General features: G+C 55.4%; 10 protein-coding genes across 10 annotated transcripts; 5 read left to right on the forward strand and 5 right to left on the reverse strand.

Annotated features, from left to right (window-relative positions):
* Positions 1-83: 83 nt before the first annotated feature.
* On the reverse strand, positions 84-2,336 carry M421DRAFT_45275 (adenine nucleotide alpha hydrolases-like protein; the record flags this gene model as incomplete). The annotated part of the gene is made up of 1 exon (XM_033594671.1): positions 84-2,336. A coding segment is annotated over one exon (2,253 nt), but the record flags the coding sequence as incomplete, so codon positions are not given.
* A 593-nt stretch (positions 2,337-2,929) lies between these two features.
* M421DRAFT_280705 (uncharacterized protein) lies at positions 2,930-4,983 on the reverse strand. Its single transcript, XM_033588917.1, has 4 exons — positions 4,888-4,983; positions 4,297-4,833; positions 3,666-4,208; positions 2,930-3,602 (listed from the first exon to the last, which is right to left on the reverse strand). Exons 2-4 carry the CDS (start codon positions 4,814-4,816, stop codon positions 3,115-3,117), a joined length of 1,551 nt encoding a protein of 516 aa, XP_033444614.1. The 5' UTR covers positions 4,817-4,833; positions 4,888-4,983; the 3' UTR covers positions 2,930-3,114.
* Positions 4,984-5,475: 492 nt separating this feature from the next.
* M421DRAFT_95462 (uncharacterized protein) lies at positions 5,476-6,690 on the forward strand (the record flags this gene model as incomplete). The annotated part of the gene is made up of 2 exons (XM_033598309.1): positions 5,476-6,023; positions 6,063-6,690. 2 exons carry the CDS (start codon positions 5,476-5,478, stop codon positions 6,688-6,690), a joined length of 1,176 nt encoding a protein of 391 aa, XP_033444615.1.
* Positions 6,691-8,142: 1,452 nt separating this feature from the next.
* Positions 8,143-8,941, forward strand: M421DRAFT_424808 (uncharacterized protein). Its single transcript, XM_033593869.1, has 2 exons — positions 8,143-8,823; positions 8,873-8,941. The coding sequence occupies exon 1, from the start codon at positions 8,192-8,194 to the stop codon at positions 8,708-8,710; it is 519 nt and encodes a 172-aa protein (XP_033444616.1). The 5' UTR covers positions 8,143-8,191; the 3' UTR covers positions 8,711-8,823; positions 8,873-8,941.
* Positions 8,942-11,011: 2,070 nt separating this feature from the next.
* M421DRAFT_95463 (DUF1000-domain-containing protein) lies at positions 11,012-12,056 on the reverse strand (the record flags this gene model as incomplete). The annotated part of the gene is made up of 2 exons (XM_033598310.1): positions 11,012-11,919; positions 11,978-12,056. 2 exons carry the CDS (start codon positions 12,054-12,056, stop codon positions 11,012-11,014), a joined length of 987 nt encoding a protein of 328 aa, XP_033444617.1.
* A 199-nt stretch (positions 12,057-12,255) lies between these two features.
* On the forward strand, positions 12,256-12,693 carry M421DRAFT_424814 (uncharacterized protein). The gene has a single exon (XM_033593870.1). The coding sequence runs from the start codon at positions 12,265-12,267 to the stop codon at positions 12,469-12,471; it is 207 nt and encodes a 68-aa protein (XP_033444618.1). The 5' UTR covers positions 12,256-12,264; the 3' UTR covers positions 12,472-12,693.
* On the forward strand, positions 12,471-14,156 carry M421DRAFT_72671 (uncharacterized protein; the record flags this gene model as incomplete). Its single annotated transcript, XM_033596902.1, has 2 exons — positions 12,471-12,604; positions 12,656-14,156. The coding sequence occupies 2 exons, from the start codon at positions 12,471-12,473 to the stop codon at positions 14,154-14,156; spliced, it is 1,635 nt and encodes a 544-aa protein (XP_033444619.1).
* Positions 14,157-15,621: 1,465 nt separating this feature from the next.
* M421DRAFT_424815 (60S ribosomal protein L36) lies at positions 15,622-16,736 on the reverse strand. Its single transcript, XM_033593871.1, has 4 exons — positions 16,624-16,736; positions 16,430-16,529; positions 16,239-16,320; positions 15,622-16,152 (listed from the first exon to the last, which is right to left on the reverse strand). Exons 1-4 carry the CDS (start codon positions 16,679-16,681, stop codon positions 16,072-16,074), a joined length of 321 nt encoding a protein of 106 aa, XP_033444620.1. The 5' UTR covers positions 16,682-16,736; the 3' UTR covers positions 15,622-16,071.
* Positions 16,737-16,911: 175 nt separating this feature from the next.
* M421DRAFT_424816 (uncharacterized protein) lies at positions 16,912-18,058 on the reverse strand. Its single transcript, XM_033593872.1, has 2 exons — positions 17,840-18,058; positions 16,912-17,780 (listed from the first exon to the last, which is right to left on the reverse strand). The coding sequence occupies exons 1-2, from the start codon at positions 17,928-17,930 to the stop codon at positions 16,984-16,986; spliced, it is 888 nt and encodes a 295-aa protein (XP_033444621.1). The 5' UTR covers positions 17,931-18,058; the 3' UTR covers positions 16,912-16,983.
* A 98-nt stretch (positions 18,059-18,156) lies between these two features.
* On the forward strand, positions 18,157-20,415 carry M421DRAFT_424817 (4-coumarate-CoA ligase 2). The gene is made up of 5 exons (XM_033593873.1): positions 18,157-18,410; positions 18,469-19,107; positions 19,165-19,836; positions 19,887-20,050; positions 20,115-20,415. Exons 1-5 carry the CDS (start codon positions 18,311-18,313, stop codon positions 20,205-20,207), a joined length of 1,668 nt encoding a protein of 555 aa, XP_033444622.1. The 5' UTR covers positions 18,157-18,310; the 3' UTR covers positions 20,208-20,415.
* Positions 20,416-21,471: the final 1,056 nt, after the last annotated feature.

Genomic DNA, 21,471 nt, shown 5'->3' on the forward strand with positions numbered 1-21,471 from the left:
TCCAGCGCGTCCCTGACCTCCCTCCCCGCAAACTTCAGCCCCTTCATCAGCCCCTCCACCCCGCCCATCCCCCCGCTCCCGCCGTCGCTCCTCCCCACCAACACCGCCGCCACCTCGCGCCCGCCCTCGCCCCACACCCGCCGGCAAGGCACCCACTGCACGCCCCTGAGGCTGAGCCGCCCGAGATACTCGTCTGCCGCGAACCCACCCCCCGCGTACAGCGTCGCGCTCGTCCAGTCCCGGACGCTCTCCCGCCCGAGCCGTCGCAGCGCATCCGTGTCGTCTGGGCTCCTGATCTCGAGCGTGTAGAACCGCGGCCCCGACGCCGCCGCCTGCGTCATGCTCAGCGCCGCGAGCCGCGAGCGCGAGAACGACGCCGACCCGCTCGTCAGGCCCGTCGCGCTCCACTCCACGTCCGCCCCGCGCGGGAGCGAGTCGACCTGCGCGATGAAGCACGGCGGGTAGCCATCGGGCCTGGCTGGACGCTGCGTCGACGGATCCGGGAGCGCCGCGCGGTGTGTCGTGTCGTTGAACGCGGCGACGTGCGTGTTCCTCCTATCCCAGGGATCTACATTGTCGCCGTCGCCGTCGCCGTCGTCGTCGTCTGCTTCCTCTTCCGAGCAGGCGTGGATGCCGCGCCACGCCGCCTGCGCAATCTTGACCTTGTCCTCGGCAGCCTCGCCCGCGGGGATGAACCCCACCGCGCCCGTCCACCACCGCACGCCCTTGGCGCGCCCGATGCGCCACAGATGCTGCAGTGCGAGCGTAGCCTGCCCCTCGAACCCGCGCGCCGTGAACATGTCCATTGACGCAGGCACGAGCGGGATCTGGCCCGCGACGTAGACGACTTGGCCCGCGCTGCTCGCTTCGCCAGACTCCGACGGCAGCTGCGCAGAAACCGCCTGGCTGTACGGTCCAATGTTCGCGGGCGCCCAGTAGCTCCTGCCCTGCACGTGCAGGCCCTGGCGCTCGACTGGGCGCACGACTTTGCCCTTGCGGTCGCGCGCGTCCTTGTCCATGGTGATGCTGAGCATCACGTCCACACCGGCCGGCATGCAGTCGCCGACCGAGACGGTGACGCGCGCGGGCGGGTTGACGCCGGAGAAGTACTGCCCGTAGACTGGGTTGAGCACGCCAAAGTCGGACATGCACCGCAGCAGGAGCGTGCAGTGGTTGATGTCCGCGCGGGAGAGGTGCCATTGCTTGAGCACGTGGTCGAGGCGGAGCAGCATCTTGGTCAGCTGCCGCGAGGGGGACGGGGCGCTGGGCATGGAAGCGCGCCATGTGTCGGACAGGTTGGAATACGTAAACACGGTTGGCGTGTCGGTCGATGCGTTTCTGGGCAGACGGTCGAATGTCGCTGTCGCAGCCACTGGCTCATTCAGCAGCGTTGCGTCGTCCGAGATGACCGATGGCGTGTCGTCCGAGATGAGCGACGGCGTGTCGTCGCTGGCTTCCAGCTCGTCCAAAACTCTCTTGAACTCGTCATCAAACAGATCCGGGATCCTCAGCATCTCAGCTCTCCCCTCGTCCTCCCCGCTCTTCTCTTCCAGCTCGCTCGCCCTCATCTTCAACACCGACTGCCCGGCCTCACTGACGCCCGCCGCACCGGGTTCGATCCTGATCCGCTTCTTCCAGAGCGGCCTCGGCCCGTCCAGCGCCAGCGTCTCGTACTCTCCCCCCTCGCCCAACACAGCCCCGTTGCTCTCCTCGCCAAACCTCGCCATGGCCTTTTGCAGCTTCGCAATCGTGCTCGGCGCCGCGACATCCCAGCCCAAGACGCGCTCGTCCAGGCCGCCCGATGCCGTCTTGATCACAATCGCCCGCTGCCCCACCGCCGCCATATCGCGCAGCAGCTGGCTCTGCGAGTACGGCGGCAGCAGCGGATACTGCCACAGGTAGCTCAGCGGCGCGAGCCCGAGCCTCAGCGCCACCGACTCGACCCGCGTGCGCTGGTAGGTGCTCAGGATGGCGCCCGTCGACACGGCGTTTGCCTCTGGGTGCGCCAGCATGGCTTTCCGCAGCAGCGGCACGAGGTCCTCGGTCTCGTCCTGCTCTTGCTGCTGCGCCTGCGGCGTGCGGTAGTCGCGCTCCGAGTTCACTGCGCTGCCGGTGATTTCCTGCCGGTAGACCGGGATCCCGAGCGCCTGCTCGTAGAGCGGTATCACAGCGTGGCCCACGGTCTGGTACATGTAGCTGTTGATGTCTTCATTGTCGCTGCCTGTAGACGGCGGGTGGAGGTTGGCCAGGGCGACCACGTTGTGTCCATTCGCGACGCAGTGCAGCATCGAGAAGAACGAGTCTTTGCCGCCAGACACCAGCGCGATGACGTTCAACCCCATGGTTCGGGGCGTGAGCGGGAGCGATACAGGAGACGCGAGAGAGCGCTCGCGCCGTGTCGACTCCAGCCGTCGTGATACCTACATGTCTGGTGTCTGGCCCTCGGATTCGCTAAAGTCATCGCGCGCTAGCGTAGTCGACCCAAGGTGGAGAATAAACTTGGTGGAAAAGTGCGCCATCCAAGAGCAAGCCACAGTCACATGATTGAGGTCACTGAGCGCCAAAGTGGAGCAGAACTGCGTGTATCTTTAAATATTTTGATGCATAGTCGGATGTGCCAGCACAACCCTACGAACAAGGCAAAGAGAACTATGCAGAGCGGTAGGGGAAAGTCGAACTATTACAGGCTTGAAAGAAGCGAATATTCTCAGAACGTTTGGCCTGCACAGATTGCAGCCTATTAAAACGAGAGTAAGAACGCTGAACACGTGTTCCGTGTGAAGGAGTGCGGCGACGATGCCCGGGAGGAAGGGGTCGTCTCGTCGTAAGCTGTAAACCGCAAAATATGAACACCGACCAGATCTAACCGTGTGAATCCCCAAATGTGCCCATGTGATACCCTGATGTGCCGTGCTAAATGTTAAACCCGGATGGAGGCAAACTCGTGAGCTGCCAAAGTGTGGTGAAAGAATACAGGTGAGAAGAGAAGACGAATTTTTGCCGCAACGTCGAGCCAATGCACCCGAGTCGCCAGTATTGAGCAAGTCCTTCTATCGATCCTGGGTCATGAAGGTTCGTTAGAAGAGTCCAAGGGAGAAGACGTCGGACAACCATCTACTCATCGCGCTTCCTCTTGCTGCGCATCTTCAGTGGCGAGGGCTCGAGGTCAGAGTAAGAGTCGGAGCTCGCACTGGAGATGCCGGCAGCAGCGTTGTAGAGGATCTGGCCCATCATGGTAGGATCCTGATTCTCGTACGATCCAGAATGCCGATGAGACATGTCGTGGTGGAGCTCAGAGCTGTCGAGGACACCCATGACCATAGCGCCAGTGCCGTGGGTGCGCTGATGCTGCGAGAGGTTGTCGCTGCGAGAGAACTTCTTGCCGCAGTCGGTGCACTCGAAGGGCTTGTCGTGGGTGTGGAGGGATCGGTAGTGGCGCTTGAGGTGTTCCTGGCGACGGAAGCGGCGCGAGCAGAGTGTGCAGACGAATGTCTTGGAAGGGTCCTCAGTCAGCGACTGCTTGCGACCGCGACGGCTGGAAGGGGCGGCGGGGGCAGCGGAGGCTGTCTCCTCAGAGCTAGAGTTGGCGGCGTTGTCTTGACCTGAGTTCTGTTGGCTTGATGCTCCAGACGCGGCGCTATCATCACCGGATGTCTGCTGCTTACCAGAGTAGTCTGACTCCGCCTCGCTCTGCTCAGAGCGCGCCCTTTTCATCGATCGCTTCTTGGGTGCAACGGACATGTCGTCGTCCTCGGACTCAGCAGGTGTGAGGGGCAGGCTGAGGTCTTCCTCAAAGTCAGTGAAGCTGGCGTCGCTGACGAAGTCGTCTTCAGGGGTGCAAGGGACTGTGCGCTGGCGCTTGCCGACGGGAAGCTGAATCTCCGAGTTGGGGAACGCAACAAGGCCAGTGAAGTCGTCCTCGCAGTCAAGTTCGAACAGCGGCTCGAAGGTTGGCAGACCCGTGGAGGTAAAGGTGGACTCGACCTCGTCGACCTTGGCGACTTCACCCTTGAAAACAAGCTTGTGCTCTTCGTCAACAGGGCAGAGAGTCAGCTGCTCGGAAGCAGAGACAGTGAGGTCCCTGGGATTGCAGAAGTTGTTCTCAGCCTCGACGGAGAAAGAGCGGGGCAGAGGTGAAGGTGAAGGAGACAGCGATGGGCAAGAAGTGGCGGAGAGCAAATATGATCCCTGAGTGGGCTGAATGTACACTAATCCTAGTCAGTCATCCCTTCCACAAACGTCGCGTTTGCCTAGTCACGTTTACACGCTTATCGGCCACCTGATTGTGGTGCTTACCTGGGGTCATAGGTGGGGTGGCTGACCTCCACTCGATGCCAGTGGACAAGAGCTCGGTGAAAACCTCTCCCTCGCAGCCTTGCTTGATACCCTCGATGCCCTCGCCCGGGAAGAAAGCGTTCACTGGTGTGGGAAGGAGGTTGTATGTGGAAGGAGGGCTGCTCATGTTGCTACCGCAGGATGACAGTGGTGGTGTGGCAGGCGCATAGAAGTCAGTGTCAAGTGTCTGCAGGAATGGGGATTCCTGAGGCAGGACAAAGATTGCTGGCTTCTGGTACATTGGCTGAGGCGATGCTACGGGTGTTATCATCTGGTTGGCGTATGCGGTATGAGGGTAAGACATCGAGTGTGCGGACGAAGGCCTCTGGTAGTACATCTGTGGCTGGAGTGTCTGCTGGCCGGCGGGCTGTGGTGTGAAGTGTCCGTGCTGGCTGGTCCTCTCGCCCTGAGGGTCCGGGTTGTAGTAGAAGAATGGTGCTGATGTTGCCTGCATTGGGTGCATGTGATATGAGCCTTCCATTGTAAATGCTGTGATGTCTGACCGCGATGTTAGTGGGGCATATACTTGGATTGCACTGCTCTTCAACTCACTATATGCTAGTTGGTCAGGTGCCAGATGGTTCTTTGGGTGATTCCTTGGTACCGAGGCGGAGTGGTGTTATATTAGGCGGAGTGTATATGGTTGTATGCTTGAGCGCTATGCAGCAATGGATTGTTGGTTGGTTTGAAGGAGTGACTGGACGACTACTTCAAGATGATGAAGCTGTCTACTAATGTGTGGATCTACTAGGACGAAGATTTCATGGGGTCGTGCGTTGACGAAGATTGGGATAATCCAAAAGGAAGGAACGGTTACAATGCACAATCGACGGGAGGACTGTACAAATGTATACCAAAAAGGGAAGACCAGGAAGGGTACTGGGAAGGAGAAAGACAAGCGACGAGGTTGATAAACCTTTGGACAAGGAAAGCGCAACGAACGGAAGGGAAGGCCTGGATAAGTAGCCTAGATCAGCGAGCGACGAGACAGCAACCAAGACTGAAAAAGTAAAAGATGGCCGACGGTCGCTCGGAATTGGTTGACTACAGGTGTGGGAGGGAGTCGGGGCGCAGCGCAAGCGTCCCCACAAGCCCAACCACAGCGGTGGTCTCCATGCAGGACGGACCCCTGCCAGACTCATGCGCCTAAGTGCAGGGTTGTCGACTCGTGAGCGTGACTTAGGGCAGCGGGATGGCATAACTCATGCACTAAAATTGGTCGCCAAATGCAAGGCCTGGTGTGGCTGCATGAGCTGCACAGGCGAAATGAAGACGCGCACAGCGCCGGCACAACTTGTGCAGCCATTGGCTTGTTGGCCAGAGCGGCTGGCGTTGTCTGCGTATCGATATGCTGCTGCGGTGCTGCCCACCGCACGCGCCGAATGGTCGAGAAACACCGCGAGGCAAGCAGAGCTGACTCTTGAGCCCCGCCGCCGGAAGGGCCGCCGAGAAGGCGAGGCCATGAGTGGTGGTGAGCAGTGCGGTAGTGCTGCGCGACATTGTGTCTCGTTCGACGACGAAGGCCCGTTGGCCGCAACTTTGCGTAGTTGCCTTCGAGCCCTCCCATTGTTAGCCATTCAGCCGTGTGTCCCGCCGGGGATAGATCAGCCTATCCGCCCAATCGATAGTGATATCTCGCCGTTGACCAGGAGTCCAGGAACAGGGTCCTGGACTCGGCCAACCGGAGGGTGAGTAGTGCGGGCTGCTGCTGACGTCTTGCCTCTAAGCGTTCGTTTCGAAACATTGCAGCTCACCACACAACGTGCGTCCCTCTGGCAGGGTGTGAACATGACGACGTCGCGGCTTCGTCACACGAGAGCGCAGCGTTCCGATGCCGAATCGCACGCTTTCGCCGCGGTGCTACCATGGGCTATCACAAGAGGCTACCATGGGCTATCACAAGAGGCTACCGTGCACTCGAGTCTGACAGAGCGTCTACAGCCGCCTGGGAGGTCCGACGCTCGTCGATGGAGAGTATGCGAGGTGACTGCGTTGCATGCTCACCGCACCCACGCTGAACGACGATTACCTCCACACAGAACGCGGTCGGAGTCGTGGAGCGCGTTGTTTACAGTCCAAATGCAGAAGGAGTGCGGTAGCGCAGCGCTGAGCAAACGACGCGAGATGCAGGAACACCGTCGTGCTGCATGCAGGCTGAAGTCGCCCGCTGCAGCTGATTTGCCCGGTGACGGCGAATCGTTGGATCCGGCTGCTCTACGGACGGCTACGCAGCGATGGTGCGACATAGCAGAACGCGAGCTGCACCTCGCCACCGCGCGGTTTCCTAGGTCAAGACTCAAGAACGGTAGGAACCAAGGAACAATGGTTAGTGGAACTGGTGCCCGAGGTAGCTGAACAGGTAGCTGCTCACGCGGCCTGATGCTGCGTTGGCATCGACGAGAGTCGTGTGTTTCAGATGGCTGCGCCGTGTGTGAAGCCGCAGAGTGGCTACAGTCTGCCGGCGTCAAGGCCGTTTGACAATTCTGTTGACGGCGGGGAACCTCTGTAGCGTCCCGGAACCGACCATCTGCTGGAATCCCACAACGGGAAACCGATGATAAGCCAAATCTCGCCTGTTGTGCGACATGTGAGCTGCTTTTTGTTCGATGTCATCAGCGTGGCCTAAAACTGCTGACTCGTGTCGCGTCCGCAATGCAGACCCTACAATAACATTAAAGTTCACACTCCACTGCCTAAACGTGTCTCGAAGTTTTGGAATTAGGTATGGCACTCTCATTACACGATGCTCAATTTCTCTTCTACGCCTCTGCCGTAGACGTACCGATACAGATAAGGATGATAGTGCCGTGATGGCGACTCGACTCGCGCCTTGGTCCTCTGTCCTTCGCGACCCACGATTTGTGCAGCGTGTGGCTCGTATAACTGTCAGCATTCGATAATTGTTATGCCTCAGCACATCGTCATCTTCCTCGTCAGTTTGCTATTTTGAGACCTAGCGCGACTTTAATGCACGTTGCACAACTCTCACCCGTGTGTGAGCTCCGCTAGGGTATCCCAGTATGGCCTAGCTCGTTCGCTGCTTTACGGCGACCTTGTCAGTGGTGTCACATCGTCCAGTGAGCTCGCCTGCGTGTGACGGCGGGGTGGTCTGCCTCAATTCGGGCCAATTGCCTACGACTGAGCTGGAAAAACCCATAATAACGGCAAGCACCTACGCCGCCTATGCAGGTACGCTGCAGGAACAGAACGTCTCGCAGCACTGGACAACAACTGCCTTATCGTGACACTAGTTCCTTCGTCTGGACCCTCGTGGGGTACGCTCATCTGTGCATCGCACGGCGACGTGACGCGCCTACCTTTTCCATGTGATAACGGAGGATTGTGATTTCTGGAACGTCCATCATAACGGGGCCAACAGGGTCGTGAGATGGACGGCACGACTCAGGAAGAAGCTCCGTCGTGCTTTGTCTGTGCTGGAGCCTTCCGAGGACAGTCGCGCGGCATGGCCTCACCACAGGGTCGGCGCCGGGGAACTGTTGATGGCTTCCTTAACCCTTGTTTTTGGCTCCACCAAATCGACCTCTATCACTTGTCGAGATTCCGTGGAGTACCCTGATCTCGTTTAAACTTCCTCGAAGGTTTTTCAGGCCGAGGACTGCTTCCGAAAGTGCTCTTGATGAGCCAAACGAGACGCCTCGCTCATCACCAGTTTGCCAACATGTGTCAGTCGTATACAAGCGTCGCCCTCGAATATTCCGAGAGCCCAAGAGTCATAGGTCTCGTCGATCGTTGTGTCCGCCTGCAGGCGTGGCATTTGTATGTGTGGATGAGTCCGGCAGCGGCCTGATACTGAAGAGTCTTCCGTCAGAGTCGAAAAGTTGCTGCTGCATGCTGCATGCTGCTGACGATATTGACACATTTGAGAAGCTCACCCAGAGATCCCGGTTCCCCATTGACACCGCCTTACACAAGTGATATAATATTTGAAACCACGACACGGCATTCACAATCGCCGCAGAGGCACTGTCAACGGTGGCTTATCCGAGAAAGGCAGCTGACAGCCTGGGGCAGACGTCGTACCGGGGAGTCTGGAACCGTGGAACGGAAGCTGGGGTGCAGCACCGTGCTGAGCAAGGCCATCCAAACGAAATTCAAATTTCATATGCCTATGCTCGAGCAGTGCGACATGGCGCTTGCTCTCGTTTACCAGCCGCGACGCACCCGCACGACTGATCCCTGGCGTCGTCCTTCTCGAAGACTACTCCACAATGATGCGAGGATTAAGAGTGCACGTACTGTCCAAGATTTCATGCGGCGTAATCGGATTGCAAGGAAAACCCTATTCAGCTCAGACTCTTTCGCGATCAACTTGCTGGTCGAGCAAACGTCGAGATACGTGTCTCGTCTAATCTGAGACGGGAAGTGGGGACGGAAGGGCCGCCCTGGAGCCGTGATGGCGAACTTAGAAATTTGTTGGTTCCATCTGCTGGTCAAAGACGTATTTGCAACGCACCGCCACATTCTGAGGTAACGATTGGCAGGATTCCTGTGGACCCTCAAGGCTCACGGATTGTAGGAAGACATGCCCACATTGAAACACTACGGAGAATATTAGCCGTGCAGTCCTAGGCAATGGGAATCACCGCAAGTGGATGTCGTTCGATACCTATCTTCGTGACTGTCAGCGAATCACGCACCTCGGGCCTCCTCACTTTGCTCTAGCCGGAGGACTTCCTGCGCCTTCAGTTGGCCGTGCTCTTGAGTCTTGATTCGTGTCAATCCATGACAGTCGGCGATATAACGGCACTCGTGTCAAGAAGCCTGGAAGCAGGGTCCCGCGGTATCGGGAGAGGGCCGCCTTGGGCGGCTTGATTCAAGAAGTCGCTGTGAGCGCAACTTGCCGATCCAGTAGATCTTGGGCACGAAGGTGATGAGATTGGGGATCGCAATCTGGATGACGCTTGCCTTAGACATGTGCGTGTTAAGGACGCAATCGAGGCTTGAGTGGCAAATAAGTCAAGGTTTCCTGGTCCCAGGGCGATGTCGAGCGAGGGCTTCAGGGCCAGCCCGCAGGGCAAGCCGTGTATAACATGCAGTCGCGTCCGCGAAGTCGGTCCCTCCCTCGTCGCTAGAGCCTGTTGTACAACGACAAGGCGCGCTTGTTTCAAGATGCTATAGCAGCTGCGTGTTCACCGAGGCCAGAGATATGTCGCGTCCGCCTGGGACGTCTCGAAAAGCCTGAGCAGGACGGACGACGATACGCCATTGGTTTTTCAATCGTTGACTGCGGCAGACCGAACGATAACGACCCCGGACGAGACAAGACACAGATGTACGGATCCTCACAAACGTGTAGACAGCTTGCCGACCAGCTGTAGCCGTCTCAGCACCCATCGTCCATGCCCTGTCGCGTGGTTGACATGTCTCCATCGCATGAACTGTCAACATCACAAAACACCGTTGGTCGGTACGTCAAATTATACGCATGAATTTGAAACATCCGAAGAAATGTCTGAGATGCAAGGATGGGCTGAGACGTCTGGTACCAGTGATGCCATGCCCGTGCTATAGCCGTTGGGGTCGTTGAGGAGCTTGTACCAAGATGCTGGCGTGTTATAAAACGTCGGCCGTGAGCCTGCAGACGAAAAGCAACCGCGCGGCGTTTGAAGAAGAAGCTGCGTGGACGACGCTTATTTGCAAACGTAGACTCTACCGGCCACTTCACGCATCAGCATACATGGATATAGCATCTATGGATGTGGGAGCGGACGCCCAGGCTGATTAGTTCAAGCTGCTGTTCAAGTTGCTGTTCGAAGAGCATGCTATGGACTAAATGCCTGCGAAACCTCAGCTAACACGCTCCACATTGGCCACTTCAGGCCTGGACAGCATACGATCCTGAGAAAGTGTATCTGCGTGTGCTGCCGTAGTGCCATTTGCAGACGTCCAGTCACGGTGACGCCGTACGAAGATCTGCGAAACTGTGCCGCATGCTGCACAGCCTCCTGCGCTATCGTCGCGCTCGCCGTACGCCGCACCGCCACGCAGAGCTCAGAAGCGGTGCGCGCAACTTCACTTGACGAGGCATAGAGCTACTTCACCATCGACAAGGTTTCTGCTGATTGGAAAGATGTTCGAGCCTTTTCCAGCGAGAGCGCCACTGTGTGTCATCCGACTCAGACGCCCCCGCAAAGTGTATACGATCGATGATGCAATATGTTCTCTCTTGGAGGTCATTGACGCCGTGCAGAACCATCGCCAGGCTCCGGAGCAAGAGGGGAAACTCTGTAATATGACCTCCGCCGCAAAGAAAGAAGTCTCGAAACGGGCCCTTCGGTGAAGTTTTTGTACGGTGACCGGAGACGGTTATTCCGCGCCGGTGTTAGCGCGAAAATCTGTGTTGAAAAGTTGCGGGCAGGGCGACGGTGCGTTTCGATATGGCCGGAGATGAATATTTTACATCATGATAGGAAGAGTAATATACCGCACTGCGGTAACTGATTTCATCATACATAAATTCTGAGGCCTGTCTTGGAGTTGCGCGTTTGGAGATGTTCTGCGGAAGGGGCAGCTTGCAGATGGAACCACATCAGTATCTCACAGCTGAAGGCGGTTCGATGCAGTGATTGAGCACTGCTCATGTCGTTGGTCTCATAACTCTTCTTGAAAACGCACGCTTAGGAGACACTCTTTCCCTCCCCCAACTGTGACTGCGTCAAGAGTCGTCGCCAATCTTCTCGAGCTTGCCCAGATCTCTCTTCTCGCCAGTCTCGCCAATGAAGCGGATCCTGTCTATGCGCGTCTTCTCGCTGTCGCCCTCGCCATCCTGCACGAACAGCACAAGGCTGTAGACGTTCTGGAACTTGACGAACCGCAGCTCTAGCTTGGCCGTGCCAGTCTCCTGGTCCCAATCCGACTCCTTCAGCTCAATGGTCTGCGTTGATGGTATGTCCTCGGCCTCCTCGAAGCCCAGATTGTGCTGGCGGTTGGTCCAGATGTGGATCGTCTTTGGTCGAACGGGGATCTCGTCGTCGTCTTCGTCGACAGGCGGGTTGGAGGTGATCTGGATGGTGTGGACCTTGACGGTTGAGGTGAAGGGTACGTAGAGCATGAGCTGGTTGTCGACATCGCTCTCAACCCAGTCCTTCGTGTCTGCGCTTCCCTTGCCCTTGCTCAACGAGCTCGGCTTCGCGGTCTCGAAGAGTGTGCGCACGCCGCCGAAGTCGCTGTCGGCGTTCAACAAGTCCAAGCCCCGTACGTCAACCTGCTCCGTGACATCTGTGTATCCTCGTGGCAGATCTGCGCCTCTCCAAGGGCCGCTGCCACTCGAGCTTGCCTCTCCAAACCCTCCAGCGCCTCCATCAGACTCGGCTTCTTGCGCTAGGCTCTTGATCGCATCGGACAGGTGCTGGGGATTGGAGCCGCTGAACTTGCGTATCTGCTGGCCATTCTTGAAAATGATGAAGGTGGGTGTGTTGGTGACGTTGTAGCTCTCGGCGATCTGGGCCTGCTTCTTGACGCTGACCTTCGCGAACGTGATCTTGCTGGCTCTCGAGAGCTGTTGCGCGAGCTGGTCGTACACCGGGATGATGGCCTTGCTCGATTGGTTCTCCTCGTTGTAGACTGCACACCAAACATTAGTGACATGGCCCAGGTCGGCAGCGGGGGCATTGGCGCGTACAGTTGAGGACAACAATGCGCGAGGAAGAGATCAGCTGGCTCAGCTGGGAGGCCGACGACGTCTCGACACTACCGGACATGGCTGCGACTGTGGACGTGCTTGTTGTATGTGCAGGCGCGGCGGCTGGCAGATGTACGTGGGGGGTACTTCGTAGCTGGCTGGCGCAGCAGTACGGCGGGGTGCTCCAGGCGGCAGTTGGACGCGACATTGCTAGAACATTCACCCGCACATTGCCCACCAAACAGCAGCCCGGGGTCGCGACAGTCGCTGTAGCACATAGCAAGCCCATGGCAGGACCCGGCAACCTTTACTTCAACTTCGCCGAAGCCAAGCTCATCCACGCCATCAACCTCCTACTCGTTATCGAACGTTGCGACGCGACTAGGAGAGCTCACCGCGCCGACTACTACTACTCGCGCGCTACCCTGATCGCAAACGTCCCTATTGGCGTCCTCGCCTCCTTCGCTCTGTACAGACTGTTCCGCCCGGCATAATGTCTCACGTCGTCGTCACCAACTCCTTCGCGAAGACGTTCAAGATCCCGACCACACCCACCAAGTACTTGACCGAAGTCCGGGACGAGGCCTGTGAGAAGTTTGGCGTCAGCAAAGACCAGTTCACACTCAAGTAGGTGGAAGATTCACATGATTACTGCAGTAGTGGCTGACAGAAGGCAAGGTACAACAACAAGCCCATCTCGCTCTCGCAGCAAATACGACTCGCGAACCTGCCGCAAGGCGCACGACTAGAGCTCGTCCAGGCTTCGAGATCACCCACCGTAGTCTCGGTCGCCCTCCAGCTGCCAAAGTCTCGCCTTACGCAGAAGTTCGCCAACAACACCTCGCTGTGGGAGATCTTACGATACTTCGAGAGCGGCGATGGAAACAACTACAACTTCACAGAGCGTGCTGCACCTGAGATGAGCGGGACGTCAGGCGCTGGGAGGCTATGTTACGAGATGCCTGTGATTACAGTCATGCCTGGTCACAGGGAGCAGTCATCCTTCGTTGGGTTGCAGCAAACACTGAGCCAGCTTGGCTTCGACAGTGGGTCAGCATTGCTGAAGCTGTCCTTCAAGAACACAGGCACGCCACTAGAGGAGGCCATGGCTCAAATATCTCAGTACTTTAAGCCTGAGGATCCTGCTGCCAGCACTGCGCCAAGTAGACACGCTGCTGACCCTGTTGTGTCGATGCCGGCGCCCAGTATTGACAAGGCAGTGCCCGAGGAAACAACCACGATAGCTGGAGAGACAGTCACGAGCGATGAGCCGGACCCCGAGCCCATGGACGTAGACACGCAGCCGGCGCAGCCAGTGCCCCAGCCACCAGTTGTGCCTGCAGAGTCGGAACAAAACAATGCATCTGCAGACACCATCAATACCTCTCCCGCAGCAGCACTTGCAGTAGCGAAGTCAACAGCGACGCCAGAATCAATAGAAGCCACGACTATAGCCCCACCACGGCCATGTGAGCCTACGTCTTCCTCAGATCAACCTCGCAACATCCAGATATTCTCCGCCTCCTCTTCGGCAACACCACAGGCCGCACGCAACGCATTCAACGAGAATGATTTTGTTCCCACAGTCGAACACGCAAAAATCCACCAGGCGCAGCTTATCAACCGCACACGCAACCAGCGTCTCCTCTCCGACAAGGAGCTCGAGGAGCAAGAGAGAGAACGACAAGCCAGAATTGCAGCAGCGGCGAACAAGCCTCACTCCCTCCGTATCCGCCTCCCTGACGGTTCGCTTGTGCAGATGAGCCTCAAGAGAGAGGATACTGCCTCCGTTCTCTACTCGTACGTCACCTCTTTCCTCGAGAAAAAGAACGAGCCCTTCGACCTCAAGTACACAAGTAGCACAGGGCGCCTCGTGCTCATCGCGCGCGATGAGAAGAGGCTTATTCAAGACCTGCGTTTCTCGATGAACGAACTCGTCACCTTCCAGTGGGCCGAGGGTGCCAGTGCAGAAGTGCGCGCGAGTCGGAAGACACTAGCACAAGAGTGGCAGGCGAAAGCGCAGACACTCAAGGTCGTGGAGCCGGTTCAGGAGGGACCAAAGAAGGTCGAGTCCAAGGGCCAGACGGTGGCTGAGGGAAAGCGGAAAGTGATGAGCAGCGAGGACAAGGAGAGCAAGCTGAAGAACATCCTAGGCAAGGGCCTGTTCAAGAGGAAGTGAGTGTGTGCAGATCTTGCATTAGATGGAGTTGAGAGCGTTCCGGTCTTTGTGTATAGGTGACCTTACGATAGCGAATCACGATATTTGACGCGTGTCACATTTTGCTGTGTTGCGAGTCTGAATATCTTCAATGAGCGATAGGTCCTTTGTCGTTGGTCGTGTTGGTGTGGCTGATGGGCCGTCACTCGCGTGTCCAGGGCCTCATTTCTCTCTTTTCACGATGGAGAACCTGCCTTTTAAAATGCCACAGCGACGCACCGATAAAATATTGCCCAAACCTGATTATTGAGTACCGATATATCGGACCAATAGGCGCAAGAGAGTTTCAGAGGGTTCAGTCGCATGATGGTCACGATTTCTCTGTTTTTACCACCCAGCTCAACTTCCAACCCATCACACTACCCGACTTACCCTGTTCCGAGACACACTCTCCTCATACTACAATTTGAGCGACACCAGCTTGGACAATTATTCTAGCTGAGCCATCCATTAGCAAGTGACATCCAAGATCTCCTGGGCAGCAGCACTCCACACTGGCGCCTCGTACCCACACGAAACGCAAACACAGACACTGTAGCGAAACTCGGGCGACACACGAGCTCTGTCAAGACGTCGAAGGCTCCAGACATAGTCTCATCCAGGATCGAGGAGATCCTTAATGCGCGATACTGACCGCCATGCTCCGCGAGTGCTTCTACACTCCGTTCCTCGCTCCAGGTACAGGACTTGACTGTACGAATGAATGCGGCGAGGTGGACTGCGTGCATATGATGCGGAAGCAAGTATCTCGATGCGAAGACATGCACACTGTGCCCAGCAACTAGAGGCAAGGCAAGGATGTGATGTATTTGTTGCTGCGCGCCGATCCCGAGGGTGAGTAAACGGAGTGCTTAATTCAGGATATGTCGCGTACGTGTGCCACGGTATTGTGATGTGATTTACCACCATCTATCGATGCGTTGCTTTGAATCGGGGATGACGGGGCGTGGGGTGAATGGTACTTGGGTACGTCGCTATATGTTGGGGGAGGTGGGTGATGCGTACTGAAGAAAGGGGAGGATGCGAACTTGAGATCACGGTAGTTGGACATTAGGGTGGGGGTGGGTAGCTATCAGTACAGGGAATGATGAGGATGTGGGCAGCGGAGATCCATGACGGATCGTAATAGACGGCGGTAAGGGCTGGCAGCTTTATTGGATGGCTGAAAGGTGTGGGGTATATGTGCATATGCATCGTCCGTAGCGGAGTGTAGATTGTAAACCATAACAAGCAAACGTGTACCAGAACCGAGCCCTTGTTGTAACATCGATCGTGAGTAGCAACCGAAAGCGTTGGGTGTATCCGCGAGGACTGGAGCGTAGGGATCATCGAGGTAACGGACATTGTATTATTGCTATGATTGCAAATCAATGCATGTTACAAAAGGATGTAGGCGCCTCCACTTCCAGCTTTACCCATAAGGAGAGCAGGCTAGAAGCAGCCTCCGTGCATTGTTACACGTTGCGAGCAAGGCGCGTTCGATATAAGCATTTCTCGGCCCATACTTCAGCCATTGGAAAAGGCATGAGTTGGAATTTGACATCCATGCTAAGGTCTCAACCATCGATACAATCCGCAGTCGTGCACTGTTCGCTCGCTGTTAGCTCACCACAACCCATACACTATGCACAAGACGTGGCGTGAACCGTCGTCACATTTCATGATTTTGTGACACTGCTAGGTACGCGAACCATGCTTGTTTGTCCGTCGCTGTCGCCATACTCCGATCATGTGTCATCCTCTTGGTGTGTTGTGACCTTAACCCTCGTGCCGAAGGCGTAGTCGATCCGCCAGGATGATTGGTAAGACCTAACACCCAGAAAGAACCGGAAAAGTGGTGCCCATACTTTGCTTCATCTGAAAATCATGAACCCGTTTAGTGACCCGCACGCCTCGACTCGGCGATGACCTTGGACATCTCGTCGACCTTTCTCTTCGCACGGCCGAAGGTACCGAGCTGTATTGTGTTAGTAAAGGCTTGTAGAGTAGAGTGTAATGCGTGTAGGCGGTCGGCTACGATGAGTGGTGGTGGGAGAGACGTACCCTCTTCTTCGCGAGACGACGGGCACGCTTGTCCTTGGAGTTGCGGAGGAGTTCGATGACGCGCTTCTCGTAGGGGGCAAGACTGAGCGACTGTTAGCGGGCTGCGTAATTTGGTATCCAGACATTGGCGGCGGCGGCGGCAGGCTCTGCATGTGCGCATTGCACTGTCCCTCCACCTCCAATCGACGTACCCAGCGACCTCACGGGCGATCTCCCTGACGAACGCGGTGCGCTTGGACAGGAAACCCTTCCTCCTGGAGATCCTGGCGGCAGGAGTCCTGGGAGTGACCTCTGCGTGCTAGTTAGTCTCCGTTCTATGCCCTCCTCCAAATTTTGCGCGGTGTCGGCTCGTTGCGTTCGGTGTGTGGTGGGTGAGAAGACGTACTGTGGCCAGCGTTGATGCCGGCAATAATGCCAGACTTCTGCTTGACGTCCTTCGGCATGTTGGCTGTTGTCGATGGTTAGTGGAAGGGTCGAAAGGGAGCAAAGTGCGCGTTGGTAATTCTGTGGGCAGGTGCGATCCACCATCTACGCTAGCCGGATGGAGGTGCGCAGGCGAGCGCTTGGCAGGCGCGCACCGAGCATCAAACTTTTACGGACCACGCGGAAGTTCAAGGCAGCATCGACGTGCAACAACATCTGAACACTGCAAGGCATGCTGGGGGCAGTCACGGTGGGAGGCGCTATTAGTCAATTGGATTTTGCAATTAGGTTACTGCTTGCAGCACACTGCTTGTGCTGCGCTCTATATCTTAGCGTCTGGCTTGCTCCTTGCAGCAAGATTCCTCGACGCTGACACCACAAATCCAACATGATTGCTCAAAGCAACTAGTTCACCAGCTGCGTCGTGCACCCATATACCCAGGTCTAGTCTGCCATTCTTGATTTGTTTCAATTCGGCTCTCACCCTGAGCCACTTAACTCCCTCGGCAGGCAGCAACTTCTTGATGTCCAGGTTCAGTAGGAGTGTTGGGTACCAGAAGGCTTCCTTCGTTTCCTTGAGGTTTTCAACGATCTGAGGGTACATGTCTGATACGAACCCAATAGAGGTCTGCGTAAAGTTTGTCCCGTCCGACCAGCAGAACCATTCGTCGACAATGTTCGGGCGTACCGGACCAGCTCGAGGCAAGTGGAAGTTAACCTGCGCCGTTGCTTTACGAAACTTTGCAAATGGCACTTCACTCAATTTCCATAGCTCATCGGAGTCCGTCTCCAGTTTCGCCAGGTCGACAGGTGGGGGTGCAGGCAGAGGCTCGTGCTTCGTGTCGAAGGAGAACCCTTCCTCGGCGGCTATGTTGGAGTTCGTCACATAGGCCACAATCTCCTTGCGGCCATCCTGCGTCATGGTCACGTGAACGACGGAAGCCTGTCGACCAAGCTTGACGTCTTCGACTGTGAACAAAGCAGGCCCAGTTTGGGTCCTTCGCATGAATTCAATGTGCAGAGCAATGGTGTGTGGTTGATTCTGCTTGGCCAACGATGTGTTGAAGTGCGTCTTGACGACCTCCAAGACACAGCCCGTCACGTAGCCGCCATTTGGTACTGTGTTCTCGTCTTAGTACTCCGCCTCCACACAAATGATACGGGATTGTGAAGCATACCACTACCAATACACCAGTCCTCATACAGGGTGCATGAGTACGTGTTCGCGGACACTTTCTGTACCGCGGTTGCTTCTTCCCAACCAGGCATTGTATCGTACTTGTTTCCTGAATTCCGAACGTGAAAATGTGAATGATGGATACACAGTCGGGATCAGGATGCAGTCCAAATAAAGGTACCAAGTAGATACGATTGCTACATGACGATTAATTGCCGACTCCTGGGCTGGGGGTAGTTGACCTCGGAGAAAACGATGCGCTAGCGATCAAAGCCGGAAGAGCCGCGGTTGCGGAGGCAGGAACCCCAACTTCTGCAGCGTCACTCTGAGCCACGGGTAGCCGACGTCACGGCACTCCGCATCGGAGTTTGGCGTCACTGGCGTAACTGCGGCTATGCCGCAACTTTGATCTCTTTCTTGATGCACTCTTTGATCCTCCATAACCAGCTGGTTACGATCTTCAACTTTCGATATGCCCTTCGAGTCCAAGTTCCCAAGCGTACCGATTCCAGATGTCGACCTCTGGGCATTCCTGTTCGAGAGGAAAGATAAGGGCTTCTCCGACGACAAAGGTATGCACGCGACACTGATCTGGTACCTCCAACTATTGGGGTTGACATTCACTGCTAGTGATCTATTTTGACCCATACACAAAGCGATCATACACGTATGCCCAGGTCAGGGATACCGCCATCGAGTTCGGTAAGGGCCTCAGGGGTCTATGGGATTGGCAGAAGAACGATGTTCTAGCACTGTACACACCTAACTGTATCGACACACCAGCGATCACATGGGGGTGTCACTGGGCAGGAGGCGTCTTGAGCCCTGCCAACCCCAACTACACTGTCGAGGAGCTGGCATTTCAACTGAAGGATTCTGGCGCAAAGGCTATCGTCACCCAGCTTCCGTATATCAAGAATGCGCAAGCAGCGGCGAAGCAAGTGGGCATCCCACTCGACAGGGTAATCATTATGGGTGACCAGACAGATCCCTCCCACACAGTCAAGCACTTCACAAGGATCGTCAACACGGCCGATTCGCCAAAGTGGAGAAGGACGAAGGCGAAGAACCCAACAGAGGATTTGGCTTTCTTGGTCTACTCATCCGGAACCACAGGTCATCCCAAGGGTGTTATGCTCACCCACCGTAACATCGTCTCGAACACCATGATGATCAAGGCTGCGGAGGCGGGTAACCTTCAGCCCACAGGCGGACCCACAGGCGATGGCGATAAGCTACTGGCTTTTTTGCCATTCTTCCACATCTACGGTGCGTCCCCTTTGCGATCCTGGGCCTTATTGTGAAGCCATCCACTAACTGCCACAGGCCTTACATGTATGATCCACCAGAGCATCTACTCCGGTCTTCAGCTTGTTGTACTGCCCAGATTCGATCTCGAAGACTTCTGTCGCTTCATTCAGGAGCTAAAGATTACGTTCGCCTACGTCGTTCCGCCTGTCGTTCTGCTTCTCGGCAAGCACCCGGTAGTCGAAAAGTACGACCTGAGCACAATACGTATGATGAATTCTGGAGCTGCGCCCTTGACAAGAGAGCTAGTCGAAGCCGTCAACAAGAGGCTTGGGATACCCATCAAGCAAGGATACGGTCTTTCGGAGACAAGTCCCACCACTCACACCCAGCCATGGGAAGACTGGAACAAGACTATTGGCTCTGTCGGTACGCTCCTGCCCTATCAGACAGCGAAGTACATGTCACCCGAGGAGAAGGAATTGCCAACAGGCGAAGTTGGTGAGCTTTGGATAAAGGGCCCTAATGTTTTCAAGGGCTATCTGAACAACCCTGAGGGCACGAAGAATGCCTTGACTGAGGATGGCTACTTCAAGACGGGTGACGTCGGTTACCAAGATGAGGATGGAAATTTCTATATTACAGATCGCGTCAAGGAGCTCATCAAGTACAAGGGTTTTCAGGTACCGCCAGCCGAGCTTGAAGGTCTTCTTGTCGCACACCCCGGAATTGATGATTGCGCTGTAATAGGTTTGCAGTCCTGCTCAACGATTTCTTGTGTCAAAAACTGATAAGTACAGGCGTCTATGACAAGGACCAGGCAACTGAACTGCCAAGGGCCTATGTTGTACCCAAGGGTGGCCTGGGCAAGGGCGAGAAGGAGGCAAAGGAGATCATCGATTGGCTCGGCGCGAAGGTTGCCCACCACAAGAAGCTGAGAGGCGGTGTCCGGTTTGTTGACGAGGTGAGTGTCTACCACATGCTTTCAGCATAAATTCCCCAGCCCTGGAATGCTAACATGATTTTAGATCCCCAAGTCGGTGTCTGGCAAGATTTTGAGGCGAGTGCTCAAGTTGAAAGCACAAGAAGAACAAGACAGTAGCGCGAAGGCAAAGCTCTAGATAATAATGCGCGAAAACATGTGTCGTTCTCCATCACTCTTTCACCCACTCATTTTGCGCTAGCCAGCTGCTGCTACCAAGTTACAAAAATTCCAGTATATCAGGCCATGGCAAATTACTTTCGCGACTATCAGTCGTCGCCACTTGCATACTAAAGCTCCTCTCTAAACAGAACCCTCGCGTCTTCACATTGGTATCACCTCAAGCTGTCAACAACGGCCACACAGGCAATCAAGGCACCCAGTATGTTGATGATATTAATAAGCATTGCTGAAAATTAATATGATCTTTTTGCTCCTCCATCACACTCTGACATGATTTCTTACAGATATCCGAACCCCCCAGTGAGCCCAGAGAAAATATCTGCTATAAAAGGAAAATAGCATCGCACATCGCAGCCTTTGACTAAGTCTGTTACCCTCATCCATAGCATAGGCCTGCATTTCCAAAATCTCCCATGTGTGGTCCTCTCGATCAGCACAACAAATCCAAGAGCCTTATACTACCTTTCGCTTTTTGGAGGGGAAAGAACCATCAAGCACAAACACACTGCAACGGATAGATAATGCACCACTTCAACGAGATACAGCACTGAAGTAATCCAAAGTAAGACACCTTCGCACAACAGCAACCTAGTACAAAGATCGATACGATAACTGTAAATAAACAGGCATTGGTTTTGGTGTAGTGTGGTGAACATCCTCCGTTGCTTACGATTGCAAAAATTTCCGGCAAGCTATCGATCTGAACCGCGCGAAAGTCACATCAAAATTTGGAGTACAGTTTGCTTACCACTTCGACTCAAACATGCACCTTGGGTTTTTGTCCACGTGCAGGCGCCAGAAACAGATCCGATCATGTTTCTGAACATTGCTAACCTTCTTAGAAGTCATCATGTCCATGTCCAAGAAACGAAAATCTATTGAGGGGAACGACGAGACCACGGTTATCATCATCATCAAAGACTAACAAAGACAGAAAGTCAAGCCTGTATTATATCTTTCCAAAAGCGCTCCAGAATATTGTCGCCGAGCACATCATCGAGACAAGCTCGTTACACGGAATGGCCCCGTCATCACAATACATCCTTACCTCTTCAGATAATTCAAAGCTCAAGACATTTGAGAGATCGTACATCATGCACACACAATTGCAAATAGATATAGCAAAGAATTCCACGCACGACTCCCTCGGTCTTGCAAATTTGGCGCTATGGAGAGGTTCATGCAGTCAGAGCTGTCAAGCAACGATTCAAATATAGCAG

The sequence above is a fragment of the Didymella exigua genome (genome assembly GCF_010094145.1).
Source record: "Didymella exigua CBS 183.55 unplaced genomic scaffold M421scaffold_39, whole genome shotgun sequence".
NCBI lineage: Eukaryota > Fungi > Ascomycota > Dothideomycetes > Pleosporales > Didymellaceae > Didymella > Didymella exigua.

Bases quoted from the DNA above. Each gene is read 5' to 3' on its own strand.
- M421DRAFT_424808 (XM_033593869.1), top strand. From the start codon at position 8,192: ATGCTGCTGACGATATTGACACATTTGAGAAGCTCACCCAGAGATCCC.
- M421DRAFT_424817 (XM_033593873.1), top strand. From the start codon at position 18,311: ATGCCCTTCGAGTCCAAGTTCCCAAGCGTACCGATTCCAGATGTCGAC. The intron at 19,108-19,164 runs GTGCGTCCCCTT...TAACTGCCACAG, and splicing joins GCCATTCTTCCACATCTACG to GCCTTACATGTATGATCCAC. The intron at 20,051-20,114 runs GTGAGTGTCTAC...ACATGATTTTAG, and splicing joins GTGTCCGGTTTGTTGACGAG to ATCCCCAAGTCGGTGTCTGG.
- M421DRAFT_424814 (XM_033593870.1), top strand. From the start codon at position 12,265: ATGGCAGGACCCGGCAACCTTTACTTCAACTTCGCCGAAGCCAAGCTC.
- M421DRAFT_424816 (XM_033593872.1), bottom strand. From the start codon at position 17,930: ATGCCTGGTTGGGAAGAAGCAACCGCGGTACAGAAAGTGTCCGCGAAC. The intron at 17,781-17,839 runs GTATGCTTCACA...ACGAGAACACAG, and splicing joins GGACTGGTGTATTGGTAGTG to TACCAAATGGCGGCTACGTG.
- M421DRAFT_280705 (XM_033588917.1), bottom strand. From the start codon at position 4,816: ATGGAAGGCTCATATCACATGCACCCAATGCAGGCAACATCAGCACCA. The intron at 4,209-4,296 runs GTAAGCACCACA...GACTAGGATTAG, and splicing joins CACCCCACCTATGACCCCAG to TGTACATTCAGCCCACTCAG. The intron at 3,603-3,665 runs GTAAGCAGCAGA...AACAGAACTCAG, and splicing joins GGCGGAGTCAGACTACTCTG to GTCAAGACAACGCCGCCAAC.
- M421DRAFT_424815 (XM_033593871.1), bottom strand. From the start codon at position 16,681: ATGCCGAAGGACGTCAAGCAGAAGTCTGGCATTATTGCCGGCATCAAC. The intron at 16,321-16,429 runs GTACGTCGATTG...ACAGTCGCTCAG, and splicing joins ATCGCCCGTGAGGTCGCTGG to TCTTGCCCCCTACGAGAAGC. The intron at 16,153-16,238 runs GTACGTCTCTCC...AACACAATACAG, and splicing joins GTCGTCTCGCGAAGAAGAGG to CTCGGTACCTTCGGCCGTGC.